Below are 25,190 nucleotides of genomic sequence, written 5' to 3'. Positions count from 1 at the left end.
TGGATGATTTTCCTTTCTAATTCTGCTTATTTCTATTTCCCAGTTTTTGGATAATGAATGATCTTATTTGGGCAATAACATTAAGATCTTTAAAAATAAGATACAATTAATTACACAAAATCCTACTATTAAGTTTCAGAAACATTCAAAACCATTATATTCCTGTGGGTGGTTTCCATTACTGTTTTATCCCAGAAATAGATAAGTCAGCCACCTAATAAGATACAAAATTGAATTTCACATACTTCTAAGTAAAATGTCATCAAAAAAATTATAAAACATTACGGCCGCACCGCGCTCAGCCAGTGAGCGCACCGGCTGCCATCCCTATAAAGGATCCGAACCCGCAGCAGGAGCGCTTCTGCGCTCCCAGCGCCGCACTCTCCCAAGTGCGCCACGGGGTCGGCCCTCCATTAAGGTATTTTAAGAGTGGTCAAATCATAGGGAATAGACAGGATAGAAAATTTTTACACAATATACAAAACACACACATGCACACATGCATCAGTGTGCAACAAGAACATCTTTAATGGCTTAGTAAGTACATCAAAGGGGAATTGGGGTGGGTGGCAGGGGCCATAGGGAACAATTGAATAAAACACTACATGAAAGTCAATCAGGCTTTCATCACTGACCAGTGCTATGTAAATTACCTTTCGTTTCTCATCATCCGGATAAGTCCAATAAGAGATACAGTTTCCAGAAAGAACACACCACCTTCGATGCCAGGCACCAAAACCACTAACATCTTCAAATATGGTCTGGAAAAGTTAATTGAAATGCTGACTTTAGACACTTGAAGAAAATGTCATAACAACGCTGACTCTACATATATGTTAAACATCAATGAGCTGATGTATTTCATACCTCAAAATCTATTTGCATAATTTTTATCATGTCTTTTGAATTAGTAATGAAAATTGCTGATTGTTCATATCAGAAATTTACTTCAACATCTACAAGTATTTAAGAACATCCAACTATTAACCCCAAATAAATATCTCTACCTAATTTTAGATTTGTTTGAAGCATGGTATCCCTAACCAAATGTTTCTTAAACAAAAGAGAAGCACCTAAAGTATTGGAGAGTAAAATGATATGAGAATATCATACTTTATATATTACAAGAAACTAATGATAGCATATTAAGTTAAATGTATTTTAATATGGAAGACTGGCATTTTTTATTCAGGGGAATGAAACAGGATTGAAAGGAATCAATTTGTGATTACAGGCCTTGATGGGTTACTGTGATAAACAGCAGAACTCCAAGTCCACTGAGGAGCCATCAAGCATACCTGGAAGTAGCAGCTCCCTGCACTCAGGACTGTGGCCAGCTCATCTTAGGAATGCAGATTACATTCCAAATGAAGCAGCAGTGTTACTCCAGAATACTAAACTAACAATGTTTGGATTTTTCCATGGAAGCACTTCCACTTATACAGTATAAGTAAAAGCTCGGTTTTTTTCCCCTCAGTACTTTTTAGCTGTAGTCATAACAGAGCCCTGATTTATGTAAAAGTCCTCATTTAAAAAAAAAAAAATTTCTTTAGCAACTTTTATGTTAAAGAACAAGCAAGGGTAACAATGCTGCAGATCAGGGATTGGCAAACCTTTTCTGTACCAGGCCGGAGAGTAAATATTTTAGACTTCATGGGCTGCACAATCTTTGTCAGAACTTTCAACTCTGCTGTTGTGGCACAAAAGCAGCTACAGATGCTAAGTAAACAGATGAGCCTGAGCCTATGTTCCAATAAATGTCTATAAAAACAGGCAGTGGGTCTACTGTGCCGTGTCCTGATACAGAAAACCCAAAGGCATCTTTGTGTTTGATTTCAGAATTCATTATGGCTTTTCCACCTGTAAATCACAACGTTTTTTAAATATTGCCTCAACTAATTAGTCCTTATACCAACTCCAAGAGTGTAGGGTGTACACTCTTCTCAACTCACTAATTTATGTGAATTTCCCAAAAGGTGGTTTGAATGAGGAGTTCAATCTCTGGCCATGGAGTAAGTTACCATGTGTGAGAGGAAATGTTTCCATGACAGACTGAAACCTCAAAATTAATTAGCTCAAACTAATGAGCTCACTGCAACCATATTCTCTCCTGCCCCACCTTTTTCTGCCTCCCCAGTCCATCCTCTTTCCTCCCCAAAGCATGCTTGTTCAGGCAACACTGCTCACAGCCACACGGGAAAAGAAAGGAATCTCGGCACTTCAGTATCGAGCACAAAGCTAGCACAAGTGACCACCAGCTCCCTCCTTCTACATCATAAAGACAACAGACAGACAAGGACAGTTTTGATGGATAAGAACAATACAGCTTACTGTAACATCCCATTATAACCCAAGAGGAATAAGAAAACAACATCTTTTTCACTTTATAGCTGAGGAAACTGAGGGCCAGGGAAATTAAATGGCAACACCCATCACAAAGCAGAACTGGAACCTTCTAGCTGCCAATCCAGAATGCCCTTCTCTTGCTGCTCATCAGTCGAGGCAGAGCTAGACCAGCACCGTCTTAGAACCACTTACCAGTCTCATTGGTAGTGGTCTCCCTCCTTTCACCTGGCCCTGGCACAGCAAGAAGGAAACTAAACCGAGCAGCTTTCATTTCAATTACCGCCTCTGTTTTTTATAGACGGTCGAGGTAATTAAAATGCTGATAAAATGAAATGTTTAGGCAGGTGACAGAAGTTATGTTGGGAGTCCTGAGCTCTTTCTTACCACATTTCTATAAGTGTGGATATGATAAGAATGGGCTACAAGATTCAAGATTGAGTAAATATGAAAGAGATCTAGCAAAGTGGTTAAGAGCCCAACTGAAATATTAAATAGGTCAGATGTTACATGCAAATTAACAAGCTACCATAACAGAGACTATCAGTTGCTAAATGTGTCTACAGTAAAATTTCATATTTTTTCATAAAATGTACATTAAAAGGTCAGTAGGTAAACACTGCCTTCAAGTCAGAAATTTATAAAAATGCTTTTCCAAGAATGTCTAGTGCCACCTGCTGGATTTACACGTGAAGAAAAGCTAATAAGGAAGAAAATCCTTTTTTCTTACAACCTAGGAAATTTCCTTACAATCTAGCTCTTCTTTCTGTACCCTTTAATAGCAATTGCAAACTGATCTGCAACATCCCTTGTATCATTCAAATTCTTGCTTCACAGAGAAAACTGTAGCGACTAGATTTTCTCCACTTCTTGCACCACACCACCCTCGCCTACTACATATACGGTACTTTTCTCCTCTGATCATGGGAAAGGTATAAGTCTGTACGAGACCAATCCTGTGAACTGAGGACTGGGCTTACTTCTTCCCTCTGTCATGCCCTATCCCATCAGCCCTAGTTCAGGTTTCCCACGGCCTCGATCTTCAACCTGTTTGGCCCTATGAGAAGCGACCTGCTTGCATATGAAGCCACTCAAGTCTCTTCCATCTTAATGAAATGTCGACAAGTCCTTCTTTCACCCCACATACCTCCGCAGGTACCAGTCTTCTCTTTATCCCTTCACTGCCAAACTTGGTTTCCAAGAGTTGCTCCTGCTCTCGTTCCTCACCTCCCACTTGCTCCACAACCCTCTACAGTCCAACTTCTGCTCTCACCATGGCTGGAATGACCACTTTGCAAATACGTCCAACAGTCACAACAGACCCTTATCTAACTTGAAACTCCCTCCTTCAGACTCTCTCTTCCCTTGGCAACCATGATGCTGAATTTCCCTCCCTGCTGTCTCCTCTGAGGACTTCCCTCAGTCTGTCCTTTAAATGTTAGTGTTCCTCATGGATCTACTTCACTCACTTGTCCTGGGCTTTGATTACTATCTCTATACTGCAGATATTCAACTCTTTACCTCAACTAAAATGTCTATCTTGGGATCCAAACCCAGATCTTTGAAACATGTCCTTAGACATCTAAAATTCATAGGTTGTTTTAGTGTTTTGGCACCTGGCCAGTACAGGGATCCGAACCCTTGACTTTGGTGTTACAACACCACACTCTAACCAACTGAGCCAGCAGTCCAGCATTAGACATCTAAAATTCAAATTGTTTTAAACTTAATTCATTAAAACTCCCTACCTCAGATGGAAACTGACTAGGAAAGGGCATGAGGGAATTTTCTGGGGTGATGGCAATGTTCTATATCTTAATAGAAATTTGGGTTACGCGGGTATGCGCATTCGTCAAAACTCAGGGGACATGTGCTTAAGATTTAGGTGGAAGTGCATAATGTCTACATTATACTTTGAAATTCGTCCAAAAAGATAAATAGATTGAGCAATAATTAGAAGGATGGCTAGAAGGATGACTAGAGAGTAGATATGTGATGAAGCAAGGATAGAGAAAAATGTTACAGGTAAAATCTAGATGGTGGGTATACAGGTGTTCATTGTAAAATGCTATCAACATTGCTGCACATTTGCTATTTTTCACAATAACATGTTGGGGGAAAATCCATCCCTTTCACCCCAAATGTGGGAATGAGGAGCACATCTGCTATCCCCCAAGGTCTCTCATCTCAGGAGCATCCCTGCCATCCAACAAGTTGTGTATGGCAGGGAATCTGGGCACCATCCTGACTTCTGCTTTTCTGCTCCCTAGAGCCAAATCACCAGGGTCTGCCCTTCCTTCTTCATCTCTCCATGATGGATCCTTCTCTCCATCACAGCTGCCAGTCCCTATCATCTCTCAAATGGAATAACTCAGTCTCCCAACTAGTCTTCTTACTCTCCTAACTAGCCTTCTTCAGGGATGCCGTTCTTTAATCTGCTTTTCACACATCAGTCAGAATGATTTTTCTAAACCCCCAATTTGATGTTCTCTTCTGCTTAAAATCCTATAAGAGCAACTCACTGGCTTCGGGATAAAGTCCAAATTCTTTAAAGAACCCTTTAACACCTGGCCCATTTCCCATAACCATACGTTCTTCCTCAGTCACTCTCCTCACCCCCTCCCCAGTCCACCCCCTCATACCCCCACCCCACCACCACTCTAACTCTAAAGCTCTAGCTATTCTGAAATACCTGCCACTGTCTGCATATGTCATCTTCCTTTCCTTTGGGTGGGGGTGAGAGAGGAAAGGGCCCTCCGGCCACTTCACATGCTCCCCTTATCTACAGCACTTCTCCCCTTATCCCCTGGCTAACGTATTCAGTTAGAAGGAGAAGTTACTTCTTCCAGTAGCTTCCTTTCACCCTCCCCACATATATTCAAGACCTGGTGTGCTACCAATTTACATTCATGCACGCTATGCTTTCTCCTAGTATGGTACCATATTGTACTTGCCTGTTCACTTGCATTTCTCCCTTCTAAGCTAACGTTCCTGAGTGGGAGGATTACTTTTTGTGGCCTATTATATTCCAACACCAGCTCAGTGACTGGCATACAGAGGACATGCAACGAATCTTTACTGGACCAATTTACCACTTAATCACATAGGCTTCATTCCTATGAGAAACCAAGTCTGTATTTCACAAAATGGAAAAATGAAAATAAAGATTAAGTGATGTTACTTACCAGAAAACCTCTTTCTTCAACACTTGAATTCACTTGACACTTTATTTTTAAATAAATATGACCTTCCAAAGGGGATAAAAAGGGCACCTGGCAAAGTAAGAGCATAAATTATTTGTGAAACAATTTCAAAGTGTGATCTTTCTTGATAAAATATGTATAAATCATGAACAGAGAATATTACAACTTGAAAACACAACATTTTCTAAAACTGGAATGCAAAAGATGTGGCCAAAAAGCCACCAGTTCCATAGCAACAAATGCTTTCTAAGAATAAATTAATTCAAAATAGAGCTTGACAAAAAGAAAAGCCCTAAGACCCAAATTAATATGAGAAAGAAAACAAAGATTTAGGAAGAGGATAGATAAGAGGGGTCTTCAAATAGTTCATGGAAAGATTCATATTATCTTTTAATTCCATTTTCCACCTTTCTGAAGTAGACTCATATGTTTATCCATTCTCCATCAGCAGAAGAATGTACTCAGTAGGAAACAGAATAAACCAACTGATAAATTCATACGATATAATATCACTCAGCAATAAAGAACAATAAACTGCAGAAATGGAAAGGCCAATCCTCAAATTCATAAGGAATTGCAAGAGGCTCCAAATAACCAAAATAATCCTGAAAAAGAACCAAGTTGGAAGAATCATAATTCCCAATTTCAAAACTTAATTCAAAGATTTAGTAATCAAAATAGTGTAGTACTGGCATAAAGACAGATATATAGACAAAAGGAATAGAATTGAGAGTCCAGAAATAAACCCATATGTCTATGGCCAATTCATTTTTGATAAGGGTGCCAAGACCACTCAAAGGGAAAGAGCAGTCTTTTCAAAAAACAGTGCTGAAAAAACTGGATATCCATGTGCAAAAGAGTGAAGTTGGACCTCTTCCTCATTCCATACACAAAAATTAAATGGGCAATGACCTAAACAAGAGCTAAAACCATAAAACTCTTAGAAGAAAACATAGGGTAAAGCTTCATTAGATTTGACAATGGATTCTCAGATATGATACTAAAAGCGCAAGCAACACAAGGGAAAAACTGATAAACCAGACATCATCAAAATTAAAAACTTTTATTATGAAGGTCCCTCAAAAAGAAATCCCACCTCTAGGTATTTATACGAAAGAATTGAAATCAGGTTCTCAAAGTGATATTTGTACCCATGTTCTTTGCAGCATTATTCCTAATAGCTAAGAGGTTGAAACAACCTAAATGTCTACTGACAGATGAATAGATCAAGAAAACGTAGTACAAAAATACAATGAAATATTACTTAGCCCTAAAAACAGAAGGAAATCATGTCATATGCTACAACATGGATGAACCTTGAAGACATTATGCTAAGTGAAATAAGCCAGCCACAGAAGCATAAATACTGCATTATTCCACCTATATAAAGTATCTAAAGTAGCCAAACTCATGTTAGCAGAAAGTAGAATACTGATTGCCAGGGGGGAGCTGCTGTTCCATGAGTACAGAATTTCAATCATGCAAAATGAAAAAATTCTAGAGATCTTCTGTAGTACATTGGGCTTATAGTTAACAATTATTATACTGTTAACTGTATTATACACTTAAAAAATTGTTAAGAGGGTAAATCTCATGAATTATTTACCACAATAAAAAAATTACAAACTTTTGTACAACAAAGCACATTATCAAGAAAGTGAAAAGGCAATCTAGAGTGGGAGAAAATATCTGCAAATCCCATATCTAATATGGAATGGTATCCAGAAAATACAAAGAACTAGCATCCAGAATACTAGTCTATTATCCAGAATATACAAAGAACTCTTACAACTCAACAGCAAAAAGACAATCCAATTAAAATAACTCAACCAACCAACCCAATTAAAAATTTGGCAAAGGACCTCTCCTCAAAGAAGATATATATTTGCATCTTCCAACAAGCACATAAAAAGACGCACAAAGAAGATATATATTTGCATCTTCCAACAAGCACATAAAAAGACGCACAACATCGGTAGTCATTATGGAAATGCAAATTAAACCCACAATGAGGCACCACTTTACATCAACTAGGATAGTTGTCATAAGCAAACAAACAAAAAAACAAACAACAGAGAATAACAAGTGTTGGCAAGGATGCGAAGAAATGGAAGCCCACATTACTGGTAGGAACATCAAATGGTGTAGATGCTATGAAAAAGAGTTTGGTGGTTCCTAAAAATATTAAACCAAATTATCATATGATCCCACAATTCCACTCCTTGGTATGGACCCAAAAGAACTAAAACCAGGTATTCCAACAAGAACATGTAAACACATGCTCATACCAGCACCATTGACAATAAGCCAGAAGGTGAAACAACCCAAATATCCATCAACAGATAAATGGATAAGCAAAATGTGGTATATACATATAATGAAATATTATTCAGTCATAAAAAGGAATGAAGTACCAATACATGCTACATCATGGATGTACCTCCGAATCATTGTGCTAAGTGAAGGAAGGCAGATACAAAATGTCACATATTGTATGATTCCATTTATATGAAATAGCCATAATAGCTACATCCATAGAAACATAATGCAGACTGGTGGCTGCCAGGGTTGGGGGGAGGGAGAGACGGGCAAACTGCTAATGACTAAGGGGCTTTACTTTTGGAGACATGGAAATGTTTTGGAACTAGATAGAGGTGGTGGTTACAAAACATTGTGAATGTATTTGTTCTTGAAATTAATTTAAATGGAATCATAGAACGTGTACTCTTTTGAGTCTAACTTCTTTTGCTCAACATGATGTTTTTGAGATTTATTCATGTTTTACATATTAGAAATTCATTGTTTTTAAAAAAATTATTGTGATAAAATTCATATAAAAAAGTAATGCTTTTAAAGTGAACAATTCAGTGGTATTTAGCACCATTTCTATTGTAACAATAAGAAAACACTAAATAAACTAAAAAAAAAAAAAATCTTATTTTCCTTAAAGGCATCAAAGAGCTATAGAAGCAAAAAGACCAAATAGACCAAATTCTAGTAAGAAATGTGCCTTCCTAGGTGAGCCAAATCAGGGGCCACTTTGTTCCCAAGAAGAAGGACCAGTAGAGGAGTAAGCTTGCCATAGCCAATTTGCAGGAAAAAGTAGAAATCAGTTGCACCTTAATGGCTGAGCCTGGCTGTCCAGGACCAAAAACAGTCAAAGCCCAATCTTGGCTCAACTTCTGATTATATCAAAGAGGTCAATCCCTAATCCAAACCGTCTGAGAAACAATAGAGCAAGTTATTATCCACTCCATTCTCTACTGCTCTTTTATATCATAATATCTTACCTACAATAAAAAAAAAAAAATCACAAGATGTGAAAAAGCTATAAAATGTGGCCTTTATCAAGGGAAAGGAAAACCATCAATAGCAGTTCCACAGATGATCTAAATGTTGGAATTAGAAGACAAGGATATTCATGTTAAAAAAATGTAGAGAAAAAGATGCACAAAAGTAGGTGAGAAGATAAAGAATTTCAGCAGAGAAACGGAAGCTGTAAAAAGAAATCCAATGGAAATTTTAGAATGACAAAAAAATCTGGATCGAAAAATTCATTGGATGGGCTCAGGAGGCTGAGACCCATCAGGAAAAAAAATAAGTGGAACTCACAGACCGGAAATAGAAATGATCTAAAATGAAGCAATAAAGAAAAAAAGAATAAAAACAAAAAAGTATCACAGACTTGTAGGAAAATAGCCAACAGTGTAAAACATACATTTAACTGGAGTTCCAGAAAGAAGAGAGAACAGGAAAGAAGAAATATTTGAAGAAATAACAGCTAAAAATTTGCAAAAACTTACGGAACACACTAACTACAGATCCATAAAGCTCAGTGAAACCCAGCTGGATAAATACAAAGAAAACCACACCTATGCACATTAGAATCAAACTGTTAAAAATCAAAAACAAAAAATCTTGAAAGTAGAAAAGGTAAGAATGATGGCTAACTTCTTATCAGAGCTGAAGCCACAAAACGATAAATAACATCTTTAGAGAGGTGAAAAGAAAAAACCCCTGCCAACCTAGCAGTCTATATCCAGTGAGAATATCCTCCAGAAATTAAGGCAATATTAAAACATTTTGGACAAACAAAAACTAGAGATTTCACTTCCAGCAGAATTATATTACAGGAAATAAAAAGAAGTTCTTCCCGAGAGGGTGATGATCCCAGATGAAAGCCTGGATCTACAGGAAGGAATGAAGAACACCACAAATGGTAAATATAAAAAACAATTTTAAAATAACATATTTTATCCCTCTTCTTGGAGGATAAAATATAAATATATATTTTTAAATTTTTTAAAAAATTTGATTAAAGGAAAAATAACTATAGTGCATTGTACAGTTTATAAAAAAGTAGTAAAATACAATGGGATGAGCAAATAGAACTATACGTTGGGAGGTTCTAACTATTGTAAGGTGCATGAAGTGGTGTAACAATATATCAAGGTAGACTTTAATAGGTTACGGATGCATATTATAATTCTTAGCAACTGCTAAAAACTAGAATTACAGGAAAATACAGTAGTCCTCCCTTATCTTCGGGGGATGCGTTCCATGAGCCAGTGGATACGTGAAACTGTGGATAGTACTAAACCCTATATATACTACATTTTTTCCTGTGCATACATACCAATGACAGTTTCATTTGTAAATTAGCCACAGTAACATATTAACAACAATAACTAATAATGAAATAGAACAACTATAAAAGTTATGTGAATGTGGTCTCTCTTCTCTCTCTCTCAAAATATCTTTTATTCCACCCACAAATTTAATGCCTTTTCCATCTTAGCTAAGCACTTATTATCACTCACTGTGGTTGCAACTTTTGCAGTTTGAGGTGCAACAGCAAAACTAGCACGAATTTCTTTTTCCTTCTTCACAATTTCACAAAGAAAAGATTCACTCTTACCATAGATTTTAGCAACCTCAGCATACAACTTTTTTCTCTTTCCCTATTAAGTCGAGAACTTTCATCTTTTCCCTACAATGAAGCACTTTCCAGCTTCTGTTTAGCATATCCAAATAGCCAGCATCAGTACTCTTGTGCTTTTGAGGCCATTATTAAATAAAATAAGGATGCCTTGAACACAGCACTGCAATACTGCAACAGTCAATCTGATAACCTAGACTAAGTGACTAATGGGCGGGTAGCATATACAGCATGGATGAATTGGACAAAGGGATGATTCATGTTCCAAGCAGGATGGCATGAGATTTCATCACACTACTCAGAATGGAACACAACTGAAAACATACGAATTGTTTATTTCTGGAATTTTCCATTTAATATTTTCAGACTGCAGTTCACCATGGGTAACTGAAACTGCAGAAAGTGAAATCGCAGATAAGGAAGGACTACTGTATAGCTAAAAAGCCAACAGCAGAGATAAAAAGGATTAGCAAAATACTCAATCCAGAAGGCAGGAAAGGAAAAGCAAAGGAGAGAAGAACAGGTGAAACAAACAGAAAACAAAGACAAAGAGGGTAGATTAAAAGTTGGCAAACGTTTTCTGTAAAGGACCAGTTAATATTTTAGACTTTGTAGACCATACAGTCAGTCTCTGTCATAACTATTCAACTCTGCCATCATAGTATGAAAGCAGCTGTGGACAACACAGAAACAAATGGAGATAGCTGTGTCTCAAATACTTTAGTTGAAAAAACAGTCTGCTGAACTTTCGTTAATAATAATAGATCAGTATTGGTTCACTAATTATGACAAATAATATAAGACATTAATTGAAAAGAAAAAAAGGCCACAAGCTAGATTTAGCCTGTGGGCTGTCGTTTGCCTACTCTTGTGGTAGACTAAACCCAACCATATTAGTACAGTCGTCCCTTCTTTTCCAGTTTCATTTTCCATGGTTTTCAGTTACCTGTGGTCAACCACAGTCTGAAAATATTAAATGGGAAATTCCAGAAATAAACAATTCATAAGTTTTAAATGGCATGTCTTTCTGGGTAGCATGATGAAATCTCACACCATCCTGCCTGGGACATGAATCATTTCTTTGTCTAGTGTATACCAGCTGTATACACCACCTGCCAGTCAGTCACTTAGTACCTTCATGGTTATCAGACCCCAACGCTAGCGTCCAAGTAACCCTTACTTTGTTTAGTTGTCATATTTTATTATTAGCTATTGTTAACCTCTTACTGTGCCTAATTTATAAATTAAACTTTATCATAGGTATGTACGCATAGGAAAAAACATAGTATATATAGGGTTTGATACTATCTGTGGTTTCAGGCATGAACTGGGGGTCTTGGAACGTGTCCTCTGAGAATAAGGGGGGGATACTGTATTATATTATTTGGATTTAATATAATACTGCATTACATCATTTGGATTTAATGTAATGGGGGGAATATTCTATTACATTATTTGGATTTAACGTAATACAGTAGACCCCCCCCCCTTATTCTCAGGGGACACTTTCCAAGACCTCCAGAAAGAAAGACAAAAGATTGTCAGACTAGACAACAAAATATGAACATAAAATATGATGTTTACAAGACATAAATATGACATACGTGGACACAGATAGGCTGAGAATAAAAAACAGAAAAAGATGTAACATAAAAATACATCATAAAAAAAGCTGTTGTTCTGTCTCAGAAGATGAGTAAAGAGAAAAAAAGCTGTTTAACTCTATTAATGTCAGACAAAGCAGACTTTAATATAAAGAGGATTGTCAGAGATAAAGTGAACAATTCATCAGGAAGATACAATAATCTTAAATGTTTATGCACCTAATAGCACAGCTTTGAAATATATGAAGCAAAAATTGATAAAACAAAAATTAAGTGTCTAAATTTAGAGTATATTGCTCTTACTAGCTGAAAGTTCGGGGGATTGGAAGTTTTTACTGTAAGGTTAGTTTCCAACAATTTGATCCTACAACACAATAAAGATAACTTAGAGAGGAATTCCAGGCCAAAAAGTATAGATTTCAAAGGACTAACTCCATGAGATGAACTTCTAACCTCCTGAATTTACAAGACATCCATAAAGTAAAATCAAAACTTCATTATCCTATTTGTTAAAAACTTCCTTGCATTTTTCTTTTCCATACTGTCAGTTTTAAGCTCCTCAAGTCTCTTTCCTCTCAACGCTAATGAATAGAATTCCATTGTTTAGCCCAGAGAAAACTGTTGGTAAAAAGAATCTTGCAAAGATGAGGAAGGAATTTGTCCTCTTTTTCTACAGCTGTTAAAAAAGCAGACAATGTTCTTAGTTAGAACTTGCCCTGATAAAGAAGTGAATTGAGGATATTCACAAAAGGGTCACCCTGGTGAGTGTGGAGACGTGTGTGAAAATGTACGATCCTATTGTTTTCTGTTTAACAAAGGAGTCTTTTAACATATCCGTACTTCAAAGATTATTGTTAAGAGCTGTAAAATATAACCTATAATCAGGATAACTGTGTAATTTGTTTTATATCGGGATATTTTTGAGAGTGAAAGGGGTATTATTAATAACTACACGGCCAAGAGGCATAAACTGGGTAGCTTTAGGCACACCAGAATGCCTAATCACTCTCCCTTTCACCCCCAAACTCTATAATTCTAATTGGTTGTTTTACTTGATAACTGTTTGCTCTAATAATACTTAAATTGATATCTCTATTCCCTAGGATGTATAAATACTTATGAGGTTCCTTTAAATCAGAAGATAAGCTTTGGGATGTCTTTTTACCTTAATCCATAAAAATATAATAAAACTATGACTGTTTTGGATTCTCTATTCAAAGAAAGGGTTTGAGAGTATATGACTTATTGAGATTCATAATTTAAGTTCCAGGATGCCAAGCATTAAATCAGATATCTAAACCTCAATAAAATGGCAATCTACTATTTGTGGTGTCCTAAATCTGTAGAGCAAACAGATTGGGTTAACCTCACGAGAAATCCCATTCTGAAGGAGATCTCAGATATAAACCCTATGACTGTTTTACTGGTCAAGGCACCAGTAAAATAAAAAAACACTCCCTTGTACTGATAGTATCTGGTAGGACATGAGAAACCTGTCTATTTTCTCAAAGTCAATTAAATAGAATTATTACATGAGTATAGAAGGTTTTACATTTTCCCCACCAACTTACAATACATCTAAATTTAACTATTTTAAATATTCTCCTACATCAACCATAGCTATTGGAACAAATATCCGCTTCCCCCATCACTCACAAAAGCATATTTGGGACAAAGTTTACATCTAAATTGTTCTGTATATGACTCAGAAAGAGACTCAAAAATACAAGACACAACCAATTAAATTGAGTGATTTGATTTTGCACTAAATCCTGTGGTTGGCTATTTAAGTCATAATTTTAAGGGAGTTATTAAGAAAATGGAGACATAATTTAATTTTAATTTATTAAGTGTGACATTTGGAATTAAAATGGTAGCCAAAATATTTTCAAAAAGGTCTGTATTTACGATATGTCATTGAAATCTCTTTCATTTTAGAAATTAATGAAATCTCTTACATATATAGAAATTGACTATGTGACAATACTGAGTAAGAAATAAAGTTTACAGAATCCCAGTTCTTATGTTAGTCTAATTTGAGAATCTTGTTTTAAGAATTTAAAATAAAAAATACTATCCAGCATTCTGTTAATTAGCATTTCTATCAACCCACCACAGAATGTTTGCAACTGATCTTTACAGGAATATTAAAAACCTAAAAAAAAAAGTCTTCTAATCTATATAATTATATTCAGTATAATTTAGTGTTGAATGCATTTTAATTTCAAAATTAATAAGCAAAGCGACATCTATATAGCAATATCCCTAGTTAGCTAATCAAGATCATAAGTTTTATATTTTTATTTAAAACATCACCAACAACTCTTTCGGTACATGGAGATCAAAAATACTGAATAATTTTCAATTTTAAACATAGTTACTAATTTGGTATTCTAGCTGGTACCCAGAAAAATAAATATTGAAATGAATATAGAATTCTAAAGAATTATAGAATGGAAAAAATATAGAGAGAGAGAAAAAAATCCCAAATACCAAACATGCATGAGAAAAATAGAGAACTTTCAAAAAAACCTTAAAAAATTGAGAGTGAAGAAAAAGACACCCATCTGTAAGAGTCTGAAGAAAGAAAAATGTACATCGTGTCTTTAATTATTCAGAATAATCAAAAAGATATGAGAGTAGTTAGTGAAACAAATACATGTGAATCAAAAATTGAGAATTGATTTTTAAGCTTATTAGTTTCAAGCAAATAAAATGTGGCAACCTTTTCATGGAACAAATAGCCCAGTAGCTCTCGCTCTTTTACATCATAATTTATCTAAAACAAACAAAATAAAAGACAAAGAGAAAAAAGACTCAAGATCACTCAATTTGTTAAACTAGATGAATTACTAAAGTAAAAGTTACATGTTAAAATACTTTTATGCATTAACAGTAATCAAAATTTCAAATATAGTCTACTTTTTGTCATCAACTAAAAGAAAATATTTCATAGAATTTTAAAGTCAGATTGTTTTAAGTTAAGTTAACATTCTGCACTGGGAAAACAAGACCCCAGAGAAATGAAGTAACTTTGCTTAATGTTAAAGAATAAATCACTAGTAGGGCAAATACTAGAAACCAGGCCTTCTAATTTTATACTTCATCTCTATATTCTGACTATAGAAATCTCTTATAATAATATAAATATCAGTATATTATATAGTAAGTATCAACCCCAAAGCTAAAGTTTGCCTCTAGTTCCCTCCTTAAAATGGTCTTATTCGCTATTTAGAAGTTTGGTTATATCACAGTGTGGTAAAAAAGAAACAAAAACAAAAATAGCACTCAGTAGTGATATAAGACAGATCTGAATTTTGAAGCTCTTAATTTGGGAGGGAAGTATGGAAAGGAAATTCCTTAGATTTACGAGTACTTTTCTAAGAGATTAATCTATCTTTCCCTATTTTGTCAAAACTAAATGCATAAAATATTGCTTATTTCAAAATATTGGTTCAAATAGGCAAGACATTAACTTTTTAAAACTGTAAACTTAACATCCAAATGCAAGAAGTACAGGCATACCTCATCTTATTGCTCTTTGCTTTACTGCACTTCGTAAATTCTGCATTTTTTACAAATTGAAGGTTTGTGGCAAGTCTGCTTCCAGAAAGTCTATCGGTGCCATTTTTCCAAAAGCAAGTGTTCACTCATGTATCTGTGTCACATTTTGGCAATTCTTGCCACATGTCAAACTTTTTCATTATTATTATATTTGTTATGGTGATCTGTGATCAGTGATCTTTGACATCACTATTGTAATTGTTTTGGGGTGCCACAAACCTGTGCCCATAAAAGACAGCAAACTTAATAAATGTTGTGTCTGTTCTGGCTGCTCCAACTGGCCATTCTCCCATCCCTCTCCCTCTCCTTGGACATCCCTATTCCCTGAAATACAACAATATTGAAATTAGGCCAACTAATAACCCTAAAATGACTTCTAAGTGTTCAAGAAAAAGGAAGAGTCACATGTCTCTCACTTCAAATCAAAAGCTAGAGGGCTGGCCAGTTAGCTCAGTTGGTTAGAGCATGGTACTGGTAACACCAAGGTCCAGGGTCCTGTACCAGCCAGCTGCCAACGACCACCACCGTCACCACCACCACCAAATCAAAAGCTAAAAATGATTAAGTTTAGTGAGGAAGGTATGTCCAAAGCTGAGACAAGCCAAAAGCTAGGTCACTTTTGCTGAACAGTTAGTCAAGCTGTAAATGCAAGGGAAAAGTTTTTGAAGGAAATTAAGTGCTACTCCAGTGAATACATGAATGGTGAGAAAGCCAAACAGCCTTACTACTGATAGGAAGAAAGTTTTAGTGGTCTGGACAGAACATAAAAAAAGCCACAGCATTCCTTTAAGCCAAAGCCTAATCCAGAACAAGGGTCTAACTCTCTATAATTCTGTGAAGGCTAAGAGAGGTGAGGAAGCTGCAGAAGAAAAGTCTGAAGCTAGCAGAGGTTGGTTCATGAAATTTAAGGAAAGTAGCCATCTCCATAACATAAAAATACAAGGTAAAGCAGCAAGTGCTGATGTAGAAGCAGCAGCATTACCTAGAAGATCTAGCTAAGATCATTGATGATGGTGGCTACACTAAACAACAGATTTTCAGTATACACAAAACAGCCTTATATTGGAAGAAAATGCCATCTAGGACTTTCATTGCTAGAGAGGAGATGTCAATGCCTGATTTCAAACTTCAAAGGGCAGGCTGACTTTCTTGTTAGGGGCTAATGAAGCTAGTGACTTTAAGTTGAAGCCAATGTTCACTTAGCATTCCAAAAATCCTAAGGCCCTTAAGAACCATGCTAAATCTACTCTGCCTGCACTCTATAAAAGAAACAACAAAGCCTGGATGACAGCACACCTGTCACAGCATGATTTACTGATTATTGTAATATAGCCCACTGTTGAGACCTATCGCTCAGAAAAAAGATTCTTTGAAATTATCACTGTTCACTGTCAATGTACCTGGTCACCCAGGAGCTCCAATGGAGGTGTACAAGGCGATTAATGTTGTTCTAATGCCTGCTAACACAACATCCATTCTGCACCCGTGGATCAAGGAGAAATCTTGACTTTCAAGTCTTATTATTTAAGAAGTGCATTTCATAAGGTTATAACTGCCATAGATAGTGATTCTTTTGATGCATCTGGGCTAAGTAAATTGAGAACCATCTGGAAAGAATTCACCATTCTAGATGCCATTAAGAACATTCCTGATTCATGGAAAGAGATCAAAATATCAACATTAGCGGAAGTTTGGAAGAAGCTGATTCCAGCCCTCATGGATGATCTTGAGGGGTTCAAGACTTCAGTGGAGAAGGTAACCACAGATGTGGTAAAAACAGCAAGAGAACTAGAATTAGAAGTAGAGCCTGAAAATGTGACTAAATTGCTACAATCCCATGTTAAAACTTGAACAGATGAGGAGTTCCTTCTTGTGGAGGAGCAAAGAAAGTGGTTTCTTGAAATGGAATCTACTCCTGGTGAAGATACTGTGAATGGGGGTGAAATGACAACAAAGGATTTAGAATATTACATAAATTTAGTTGATAAAGCAGGGGCAGGGTTTGAGGAGATTGAGTCCAATTTTGAAAGAAGTTTGACTGTGGGTAAAATGCCATCAGAGAGCATCACATGCTATGAAGAAATCTTTCATGAAAGAAAGAGTCAATCAATGTGGCAAACTTCATTGCTGTTTTATTTTAAGAAATTGTCACAGCCAGCCCAACCTTCAGCAACCACCAACATCAAGGCAAGACCCTCCACCAGCAAAAAGACTACAACTCACTGAAGACTCAGATGATCGTTGACATTTTTTAGCAATATTTTTAAATTAACATATGTATAGTGTTTGATGAGAATAATGTCATTGCACACTTAATAAACTATAATATAAACATAACATTCATATACACTGGGAAACCAAAAAATTCGTATGACTCACTTTATTGCAGTGGTCTGGATCCAAACCCGCAATATCTCTGAGGTATGCCTGTAATACTTCTTTAGTCAAAAGTGACACTTAGAGTAAACCAGCATACACTATTTTAAAAACCTAACTATTAAGATACAAGGGAGAAATACTTTCAACATCAAGAAATATATTTTTTAGCTACACCAAAACCTAGTTAAAATGTACAATTCTAGGAACATACATTTTCAGCCAAAGATTTCAAATACAGGAAAGCACTATTACATATCCATTTACCCAATTTTTCTAAAATAATAATAATAGTAATACATCCTTACAAATAAAGTTGGATTACCTTATCCAGAGCAAACTTAGTGTTTCCTACTGAAGATAATGATAGTGTGTAAGATCCAACAAGTGCAAAGTTGCTGGTACGCACAGCATTGAGACCTCCTGGACTGGCTATAACTACAAAAAAAAAAGAAGAAATGACGTTTAATTCAGAGTGACTTTGGTAAGTGTAAATAACCATTCCTCATCCCATTCCAAAAGAATAAAATTAAATTGCCACAAAGAAAACTGCCTCATTGTCCTCCACTATTAAATATGAGGGAAAATAAAACATCAACATATTTCCTAATGAAAGAAACTATTAAGTATTTGTATTTAAGGCACTCCTTAACATTTAGGAGAGTTGTGTTTTAAAAGAAACAGAACCCAAAAATATGTACATAAAAAGCAATTTTCCCATAAGAAATATGGAAAAGACTTTATTGGTCTTTATAGTCCAGGGTGACATAGAGCAGCAGAGACTATCTCTGCACAGGCCTTCTTAGTAACCCTCTTGTGTCACAGAGAACAGACCAATAGCCCAAAGGAGGGGAGTGAAATAACCTCCATCCTTATCCCCTTTGGAAAATTTAGGCCAAAGCCATTCTAGATAAAGGCTTTCCTGACTTATTGGTACCCCAGTTCCCAGCGAACTAGAAAGATGCTTTTCTGACATGATACAATGCCAGTCATGATAAGTAGAGTTAAAAGAAGTAGACTCCACAGTGTGGATACCACAAAACAAATCTATAGATGTTGGGGTGAGGAGTAATGCTACCTGCTACAATTGTCAAATGACTAGGTATCACATGTGTACTATCTGCTAGAGCCTGAATAACATGATGCTATCTTACATGCTATTCTAGCCAGTAATTTTACACTATATGTTACTAAAAAGCTCAGTTAGAAAAAAATATATTATTCCAAAAGAGATCAAGCTAAACACTCAAAATCAAGGTGGCCTACATATATATAAGTATGCAATTGCTTATTTCTTTTCCTTATTCTAAAGTTTCAAATAGTTCAGGATCCACTCACCTGAAGGAGGAAGATTGCTTTTCTAAAAAAAAGGTATGAAGAAGAAACATAAGTTATTTCCTTTATTTGATACAAAGATTTAAATATTAAATATAAAACTCTTTAATACTACAAGGACTATATTTCAGAAAATACTCTTCCTACATAAATATAAGGTATTTTTCCCTCCATTAGTATATTTTAAAGATTTCCACAATGCTAAGGGTTTAGAAATGGCTAGCCAATTTACAATTGTATGTGTAAGATGAAGATTTCTCAAGGAAGCTCTATTTCTTAAAAATTCTACTTACTGTGGTTATAGATGTGAGGAGTCGCTTTGGAGTAATAGCCTAGAAGAAAAAAAAAACAGCTTAGTATATTTCCAACTAAATATTATGGTTCAGAATTTAAAACTAGCCTACCTTGAGATATTCCCACATAGAAAATAATTCTTAAATATGAATACATTATACCTGAGTCTTTTATTAAGGCTTTCTGATACTGTCATTCCTTTTTTGTTAGAGCTAAAAAAAAAATTTACTTAATAATGACTTAGGAAAAGAACAAAGACTGGGAAGGCTAGAAACCAAGTTAGAGGTTCTATTCCTTATGCCTAGACAGGGACCACATAATTCTTAAGTACTGATTAGAGGACTTAGTGAGACAAGAATTCAGAGGAAAACCTTGAGAAAAGTTTTAAGCAGTTATAAAAGTTAGCCGTCAAGTTAAAAGCACAGAAAATAGAATTATCTAGCCTGAATATATCAGAAGTTTATACTTAGGATCACAATCACTCACAATAAGTTTACTTTCAGTATTCATACCTATTTAATGCAGTAACTAGAAATGTGGGGCATAAAACTGATCTAAAAGCTTCATAACCATTAAAAATTATACATAAATTAAAACTGGTATGATCTCTATTATTTCTGATTATAATATTTTTACCAAGGTTCCTTAATTCTCACCTTGGACTTGTATGATTTTTTCTTCTTATCAGGGCCTGAGGGATCTTTCTTTTGTACCTATACACAAACCCAAAGCATAATTAGTTTAAAATCTGATACTGTTAAGAAAAATATACTATTGATTATTTTAAAAAGCTTTAACTGCTTACCAAGCTGTAAACTTCAATATTTATTTCAAAGTCATTAGACACATCTTGCCTGGAAAAACAAAGCATTAAATAAAACCATAAGAAAAACCTCAATTTATACCATTAAAAATGATGCCACAGGCTGGCTGGTTAGTAAGGCCTTGTAACACCTAGGGTTTCAATCCTCATACCAGCCAGCCACCCCCTCCCCCCAAAAAAAATGATGCCGTAAATACTGTTACAAGATTCTGACAGTAAAGGAATCCACTGTGTTTTTAACTAAAGACAATAAAGAACAGTCTAGTTTTTCCTATAATACAAGTCAGAAATATTTTCCTCAGCATTTTACAACTCAAGATCTTCAATAATAAAAGTAGTAATATTTTTTCAAACTGGATTTTGACTCTTGCTTCGAAATAAATCTGTGACACTAAATATAAATGTCTTTTCATTTGGACTGAATATAAAATACATTATGACATTTAATGCATATGCTAAAAAGCTATGGTCCAAATTTGATATATGTATCACTTCAAAATATTAAATACCTATAGTCACATGGAAGAAATGTGCTACTCAACAGAAAGATCAGAAACATAAAAAAGTTAAACCAAAACATTAAAAACTGAGTTATTTATATTCTATATAAAAAAGCAAATATAATGCATTTCAAAGATTATAAATGCCACCTGCACGCTTAGACTGTATTAACTACTAAAAGAAAAATGTGTTTCAACCATCAAAAGCCTAATTTACTTACAGAGTAAATGTAGTAGAGAATGTCAGAGCATCACCATTAAGAGAGTTTGAGGTACTTGCTAATGGTGTGGCTACCATATTTTCAGCTCCTGCTTTTAGTATAATTAAGTGATAGTGATTTGCTGCGTCTGCAAGAAGTAATCACATTACATAACTAGCACAAACAAAATCAGATGTATCTAATCAACATTCTGGAATACCAAAGGAATAAAGTAATGTTGCAACCAATTTATATAAAATTTATTTTTAAAATTACTAAAATCAACTTTCCAAACACAAAAAGCTAAGTAAGACCTAAGCAGACAGCCATAATCCTGGAAAAAGCATCATTAAGGTCTCTCCCTACCATGTAAGTTGAAATAACTTCATTCCACATTACTCAATTTCTGCTGACTTTGAATTTTACCTAACGATCCCTAATTCTTAGCTAATGGTGTATATCTCAAAAGGGTAAATTATGGTTTGCTATTTCAAAACTGAGATAAAAATACTTTATTTCTATAAAAGTCCCTCAGAGATAAATTCTAATAAAAACATGAACTATTTCTTTACTACTTGTCATTAATAACTGCATATCTCAAAGTACATACTAAATTACTAACAGACTTCTGCCCACATCCCACCAAAATCAGACAACAGCAAAAATTAGAACCTAAGCTACCCCATCACTACAAAAGTGCTCTAACTTTTCAAAATCTCCATTCTTTCTTTCTCTGTACCTCAAAATCACTTCTTTCCTATGTCTAGCCCTCCATTCCCTCAGAGAGAATGTTCGACACAATAAAAATTTTAAAACTTTAATTTTGAACTTCATGTTCAAAATTAGTTTTTACTATCCTTACTTTCAGTTAGAGCCCTGCCCATTATCGTGTGGACTGGTAACACATACATAAAATTTTCCCTTAGTTATTTTTTATAAACATATCTTGATAAAAGGAACTAAAGGCCCGACATACAAGTTTTGCATCTTGATACATGCTTGACTTGTTCCTATCTTGTACAATTCCAATCTAGGTAAGGTTCATAATTTAACATATGATCTAGAAGTGATGCAATCAGAAATCACCATACCTGGTTTCTGAACCATACTACAGACAAAATCTGCTTTTAGAGGCAAGCGGATTTCTGACAAAGTAACTGATCCTTTGGATGGGACAAATTCACTTTGAGATATGGGACCATCCTTCTTCTTCTGAGGCCCTTCATTCTTCAATTTATTCAACTCATCAATCAAAAGTGTTCTCTTCTCAGCTATGTAAAATATGCAAGTTAATATTCCAAATATTAAAATTACAACTGTTTCTAAATGACAGCCAATTCAAGAAAGCACACTGACGTAGCAATTGTAAGTAAGACCAAAGACAAAATCGGTAACTCTTTCTTTACACAAACAGGTGGTAGGTAGCTGGGTAAAATCTTAGTTGTTCATGTATTTATCAAGTCCTTATAATTTAATACTACAACTTCTGGTCAATTTTCTTGGGTGTTAACATCTTTCACTCCAATATGTTCCATCATCACTACATATACAACAAAATTCACAGGAGTTGTTATAGCTACATATAGACAAGGAAAGACAGAGAGACACAGAGAGAAGGTGAGTGTGTGAGTGTGTGTGTGTGTGTGTGTGTGTGTGTGTGTGTGTGTGTGTGTGTGTATTCATTCATGCTTAGGATACTCTTCACAGCTCCATTTCTTCAAATGCATTTCAGTTGCTTTTACTTTTCGTGCAAACCACATTTTTTTTTTATTTTATTTTTATTTATTTTTATTTTTTTCACATTTTATTTTAAATGAAGAGTTTTCACAAACCTTATAAGTACAAAAATAAAAAATAGATCAACTGAAACAGGTAATCAGAAAAAGTCCCTTTCTACAAAATTAGAGATTTATGAATAGCAGTTTTCCCTGGTTGGAAATTTGTTGGAATTGTTTTACTACATTGTACATACTTGCAATTAGAAGAAGTCTTTCTGCTTCAGCTTCTTCTAGAGACCCTTTCCCATGCTCTTCATCAACACAGCAGTTAAGAGCCTGGCTAGCTTGATAGATCACTGTCTGCTGCAAATTTATTTCATTATTGAGTTCCTAGTGAAACCAATGAGAGGGGGAAAAAAAACCACATTTTTTTTTTTTATCAACACTGTCACTTTACGTAAACTTAATTCTAACTAATCTGATTGGACAATTTCCAAAAATTTCCAGGGAATAAAGTCAAAATGCTACAGTTTTATTATTCAAGTTTCTAGACCATGCACCAAAAACATTTAAAAACATTCTTCCTTATAATAAAAAGGCTTCTGTAAACTTCACATTTCATCATCATCCAATCAATAGTTATTCTTTAAGGATATTTATGACAAACATGTTTAAACAGAAATATTTCAGTAATATCAAACAAGCTTCCAACTTTTCCAAAAAAGAGTACCTTTCTAAAATTAAACTGAATTCAAGAGTGATTTACTGAGCTTTTATGCATCAGACACCATTCTAGTCACTCAGGGTACAGAGATGAACAAGGCTGGGCCCTTGTCCTCAAAGAGCTTACGATCTAGTACAAGAAACATTCCAAATCTCCTTTCCACAGATGTGCATACCTGCATTTTCTGTTTGATATTAACATGACAAGGAAAGGCATTCTTTTTTTCATCCAATTTTGAAGTAACATCTTCCTTCCGAACAATCACCTGCTTTATTGACGGACGTTCTATTTCTTTGAATCTTTGAGATCTATATGCATCAATGCTTCAAGAAGTAAGTTTACACTCAATTAGAAATCCAGCAACACACTGAGCACTACCTTTTATTGAACATATCAGCAGAATTTGATATTGGTATTGAACATATATGAGCAGAACATTTCCCAGAATGCAAATGACATTTGATGAAATAGAGGCTGATAAAATTTATTCCAAACTTTTAAACAGATGAATTATTAATAAAATTACATTATAAATTATAACATAACATGTCAATCTAAACCACAACCCTTAGGGAGTGAATGTCTTCCAAAAATGTTCTTACCTATAAAGAAGATCACGATCTTCAGAACCAATGCTATCACCAGACTCGGCTCGAGGAACACGTGTTCTTTGGAATTTTCCTGGCTTTGGACTTTCATCACTTATGCTGGTGTCCTTCAATTCCACTCTAGGTGAGGAAACTAAACTCTGCAGGAATGCATATCAGATATTAGTAGATTTCACAGGAAATTAACATTGATTCTAAATGATAATTCATTTAATTTTGAGAAAATAAATGAATTCTTCTCCATTATTAGGAAATAAACATCCAGTAGGTTTACTGATCCATCATAAAAACAAAACAAACTAAAATAAGTTCCTAAAAAGTAAATGCATAAATAAAAGTATGAAGACACCTGAAACTTACACTGATAATTCTTTCTAAAAATATTTCTAATTTATCGTGTTAGAGCGCAGTGTTATAACACCAAGGTCAGAGGTTTGGATTCCCATACCAATCACACATAAAAAAATAATAATAAAAATACAAATATTTCTAATTCATCAATTTCCACAGTTGCAGTTATTCAATTTAGGATAACAGCTAATAATACTAGTTAGCTCTCAATAAATATTAGTTATGTGTCTGGTGCTAAATACTAATAACATATACTAACATCATTTAATGTTCACATCAACCCATGATGTAGCTACATTATTAATCTCATTCAACAGACGAGGGAACTATGGCATATGAAGGTTAATAACCTGACCGATAAACAGTCAGTAAATGGCAGAGCCAAAATTTGAGCCCATATGCCTGACTTTTCGAGACATGTTACTGTTTGAATTTTATCTAATGTCAACAGGAAACCAATATAGAGTTTTAAGATCTTTTATGAGAACTGACATCAGGTTTGCAAAATCTCCCTGGCTACAGAGTGCCAAAGAACCATCTACCAACAAAAAAAAAAAGGAGGAGAGATCTCAATACTACTTAGTTTATTTATGTCATGGACCTGTCTA

At 35.0% G+C, this 25,190-nt stretch overlaps 1 protein-coding gene across 3 annotated transcripts in view; it reads right to left on the bottom strand.

The window, feature by feature from the left end:
* Positions 1-25,190, bottom strand: part of ANLN (anillin, actin binding protein) — a 60,648-nt gene that overhangs the window by 7,078 nt on the left and 28,380 nt on the right. For all 3 annotated transcript variants that reach the window (XM_063113945.1, XM_063113946.1, XM_063113947.1), the window contains exons 11-22: positions 24,226-24,371; positions 23,799-23,946; positions 23,154-23,289; positions 22,273-22,452; positions 21,203-21,329; positions 20,464-20,512; positions 20,315-20,371; positions 19,658-19,696; positions 19,368-19,389; positions 18,355-18,467; positions 5,529-5,615; positions 654-761 (exon numbers count right to left, since the gene is read on the bottom strand). In XM_063113945.1, coding sequence (XP_062970015.1) covers positions 654-761; positions 5,529-5,615; positions 18,355-18,467; positions 19,368-19,389; positions 19,658-19,696; positions 20,315-20,371; positions 20,464-20,512; positions 21,203-21,329; positions 22,273-22,452; positions 23,154-23,289; positions 23,799-23,946; positions 24,226-24,371 — 1,212 coding nt within the window. The remainder of the gene's footprint in view (positions 1-653; positions 762-5,528; positions 5,616-18,354; positions 18,468-19,367; positions 19,390-19,657; positions 19,697-20,314; positions 20,372-20,463; positions 20,513-21,202; positions 21,330-22,272; positions 22,453-23,153; positions 23,290-23,798; positions 23,947-24,225; positions 24,372-25,190) is intronic.

The sequence above is a fragment of the Cynocephalus volans genome, chromosome 11, assembly GCF_027409185.1.
Source record: "Cynocephalus volans isolate mCynVol1 chromosome 11, mCynVol1.pri, whole genome shotgun sequence".
Taxonomy (NCBI): Eukaryota; Metazoa; Chordata; class Mammalia; order Dermoptera; family Cynocephalidae; genus Cynocephalus; species Cynocephalus volans.
The sequence above is the reverse complement of the archived record's forward strand: the minus strand, read 5'-3'. Positions and strand labels throughout refer to the sequence as shown.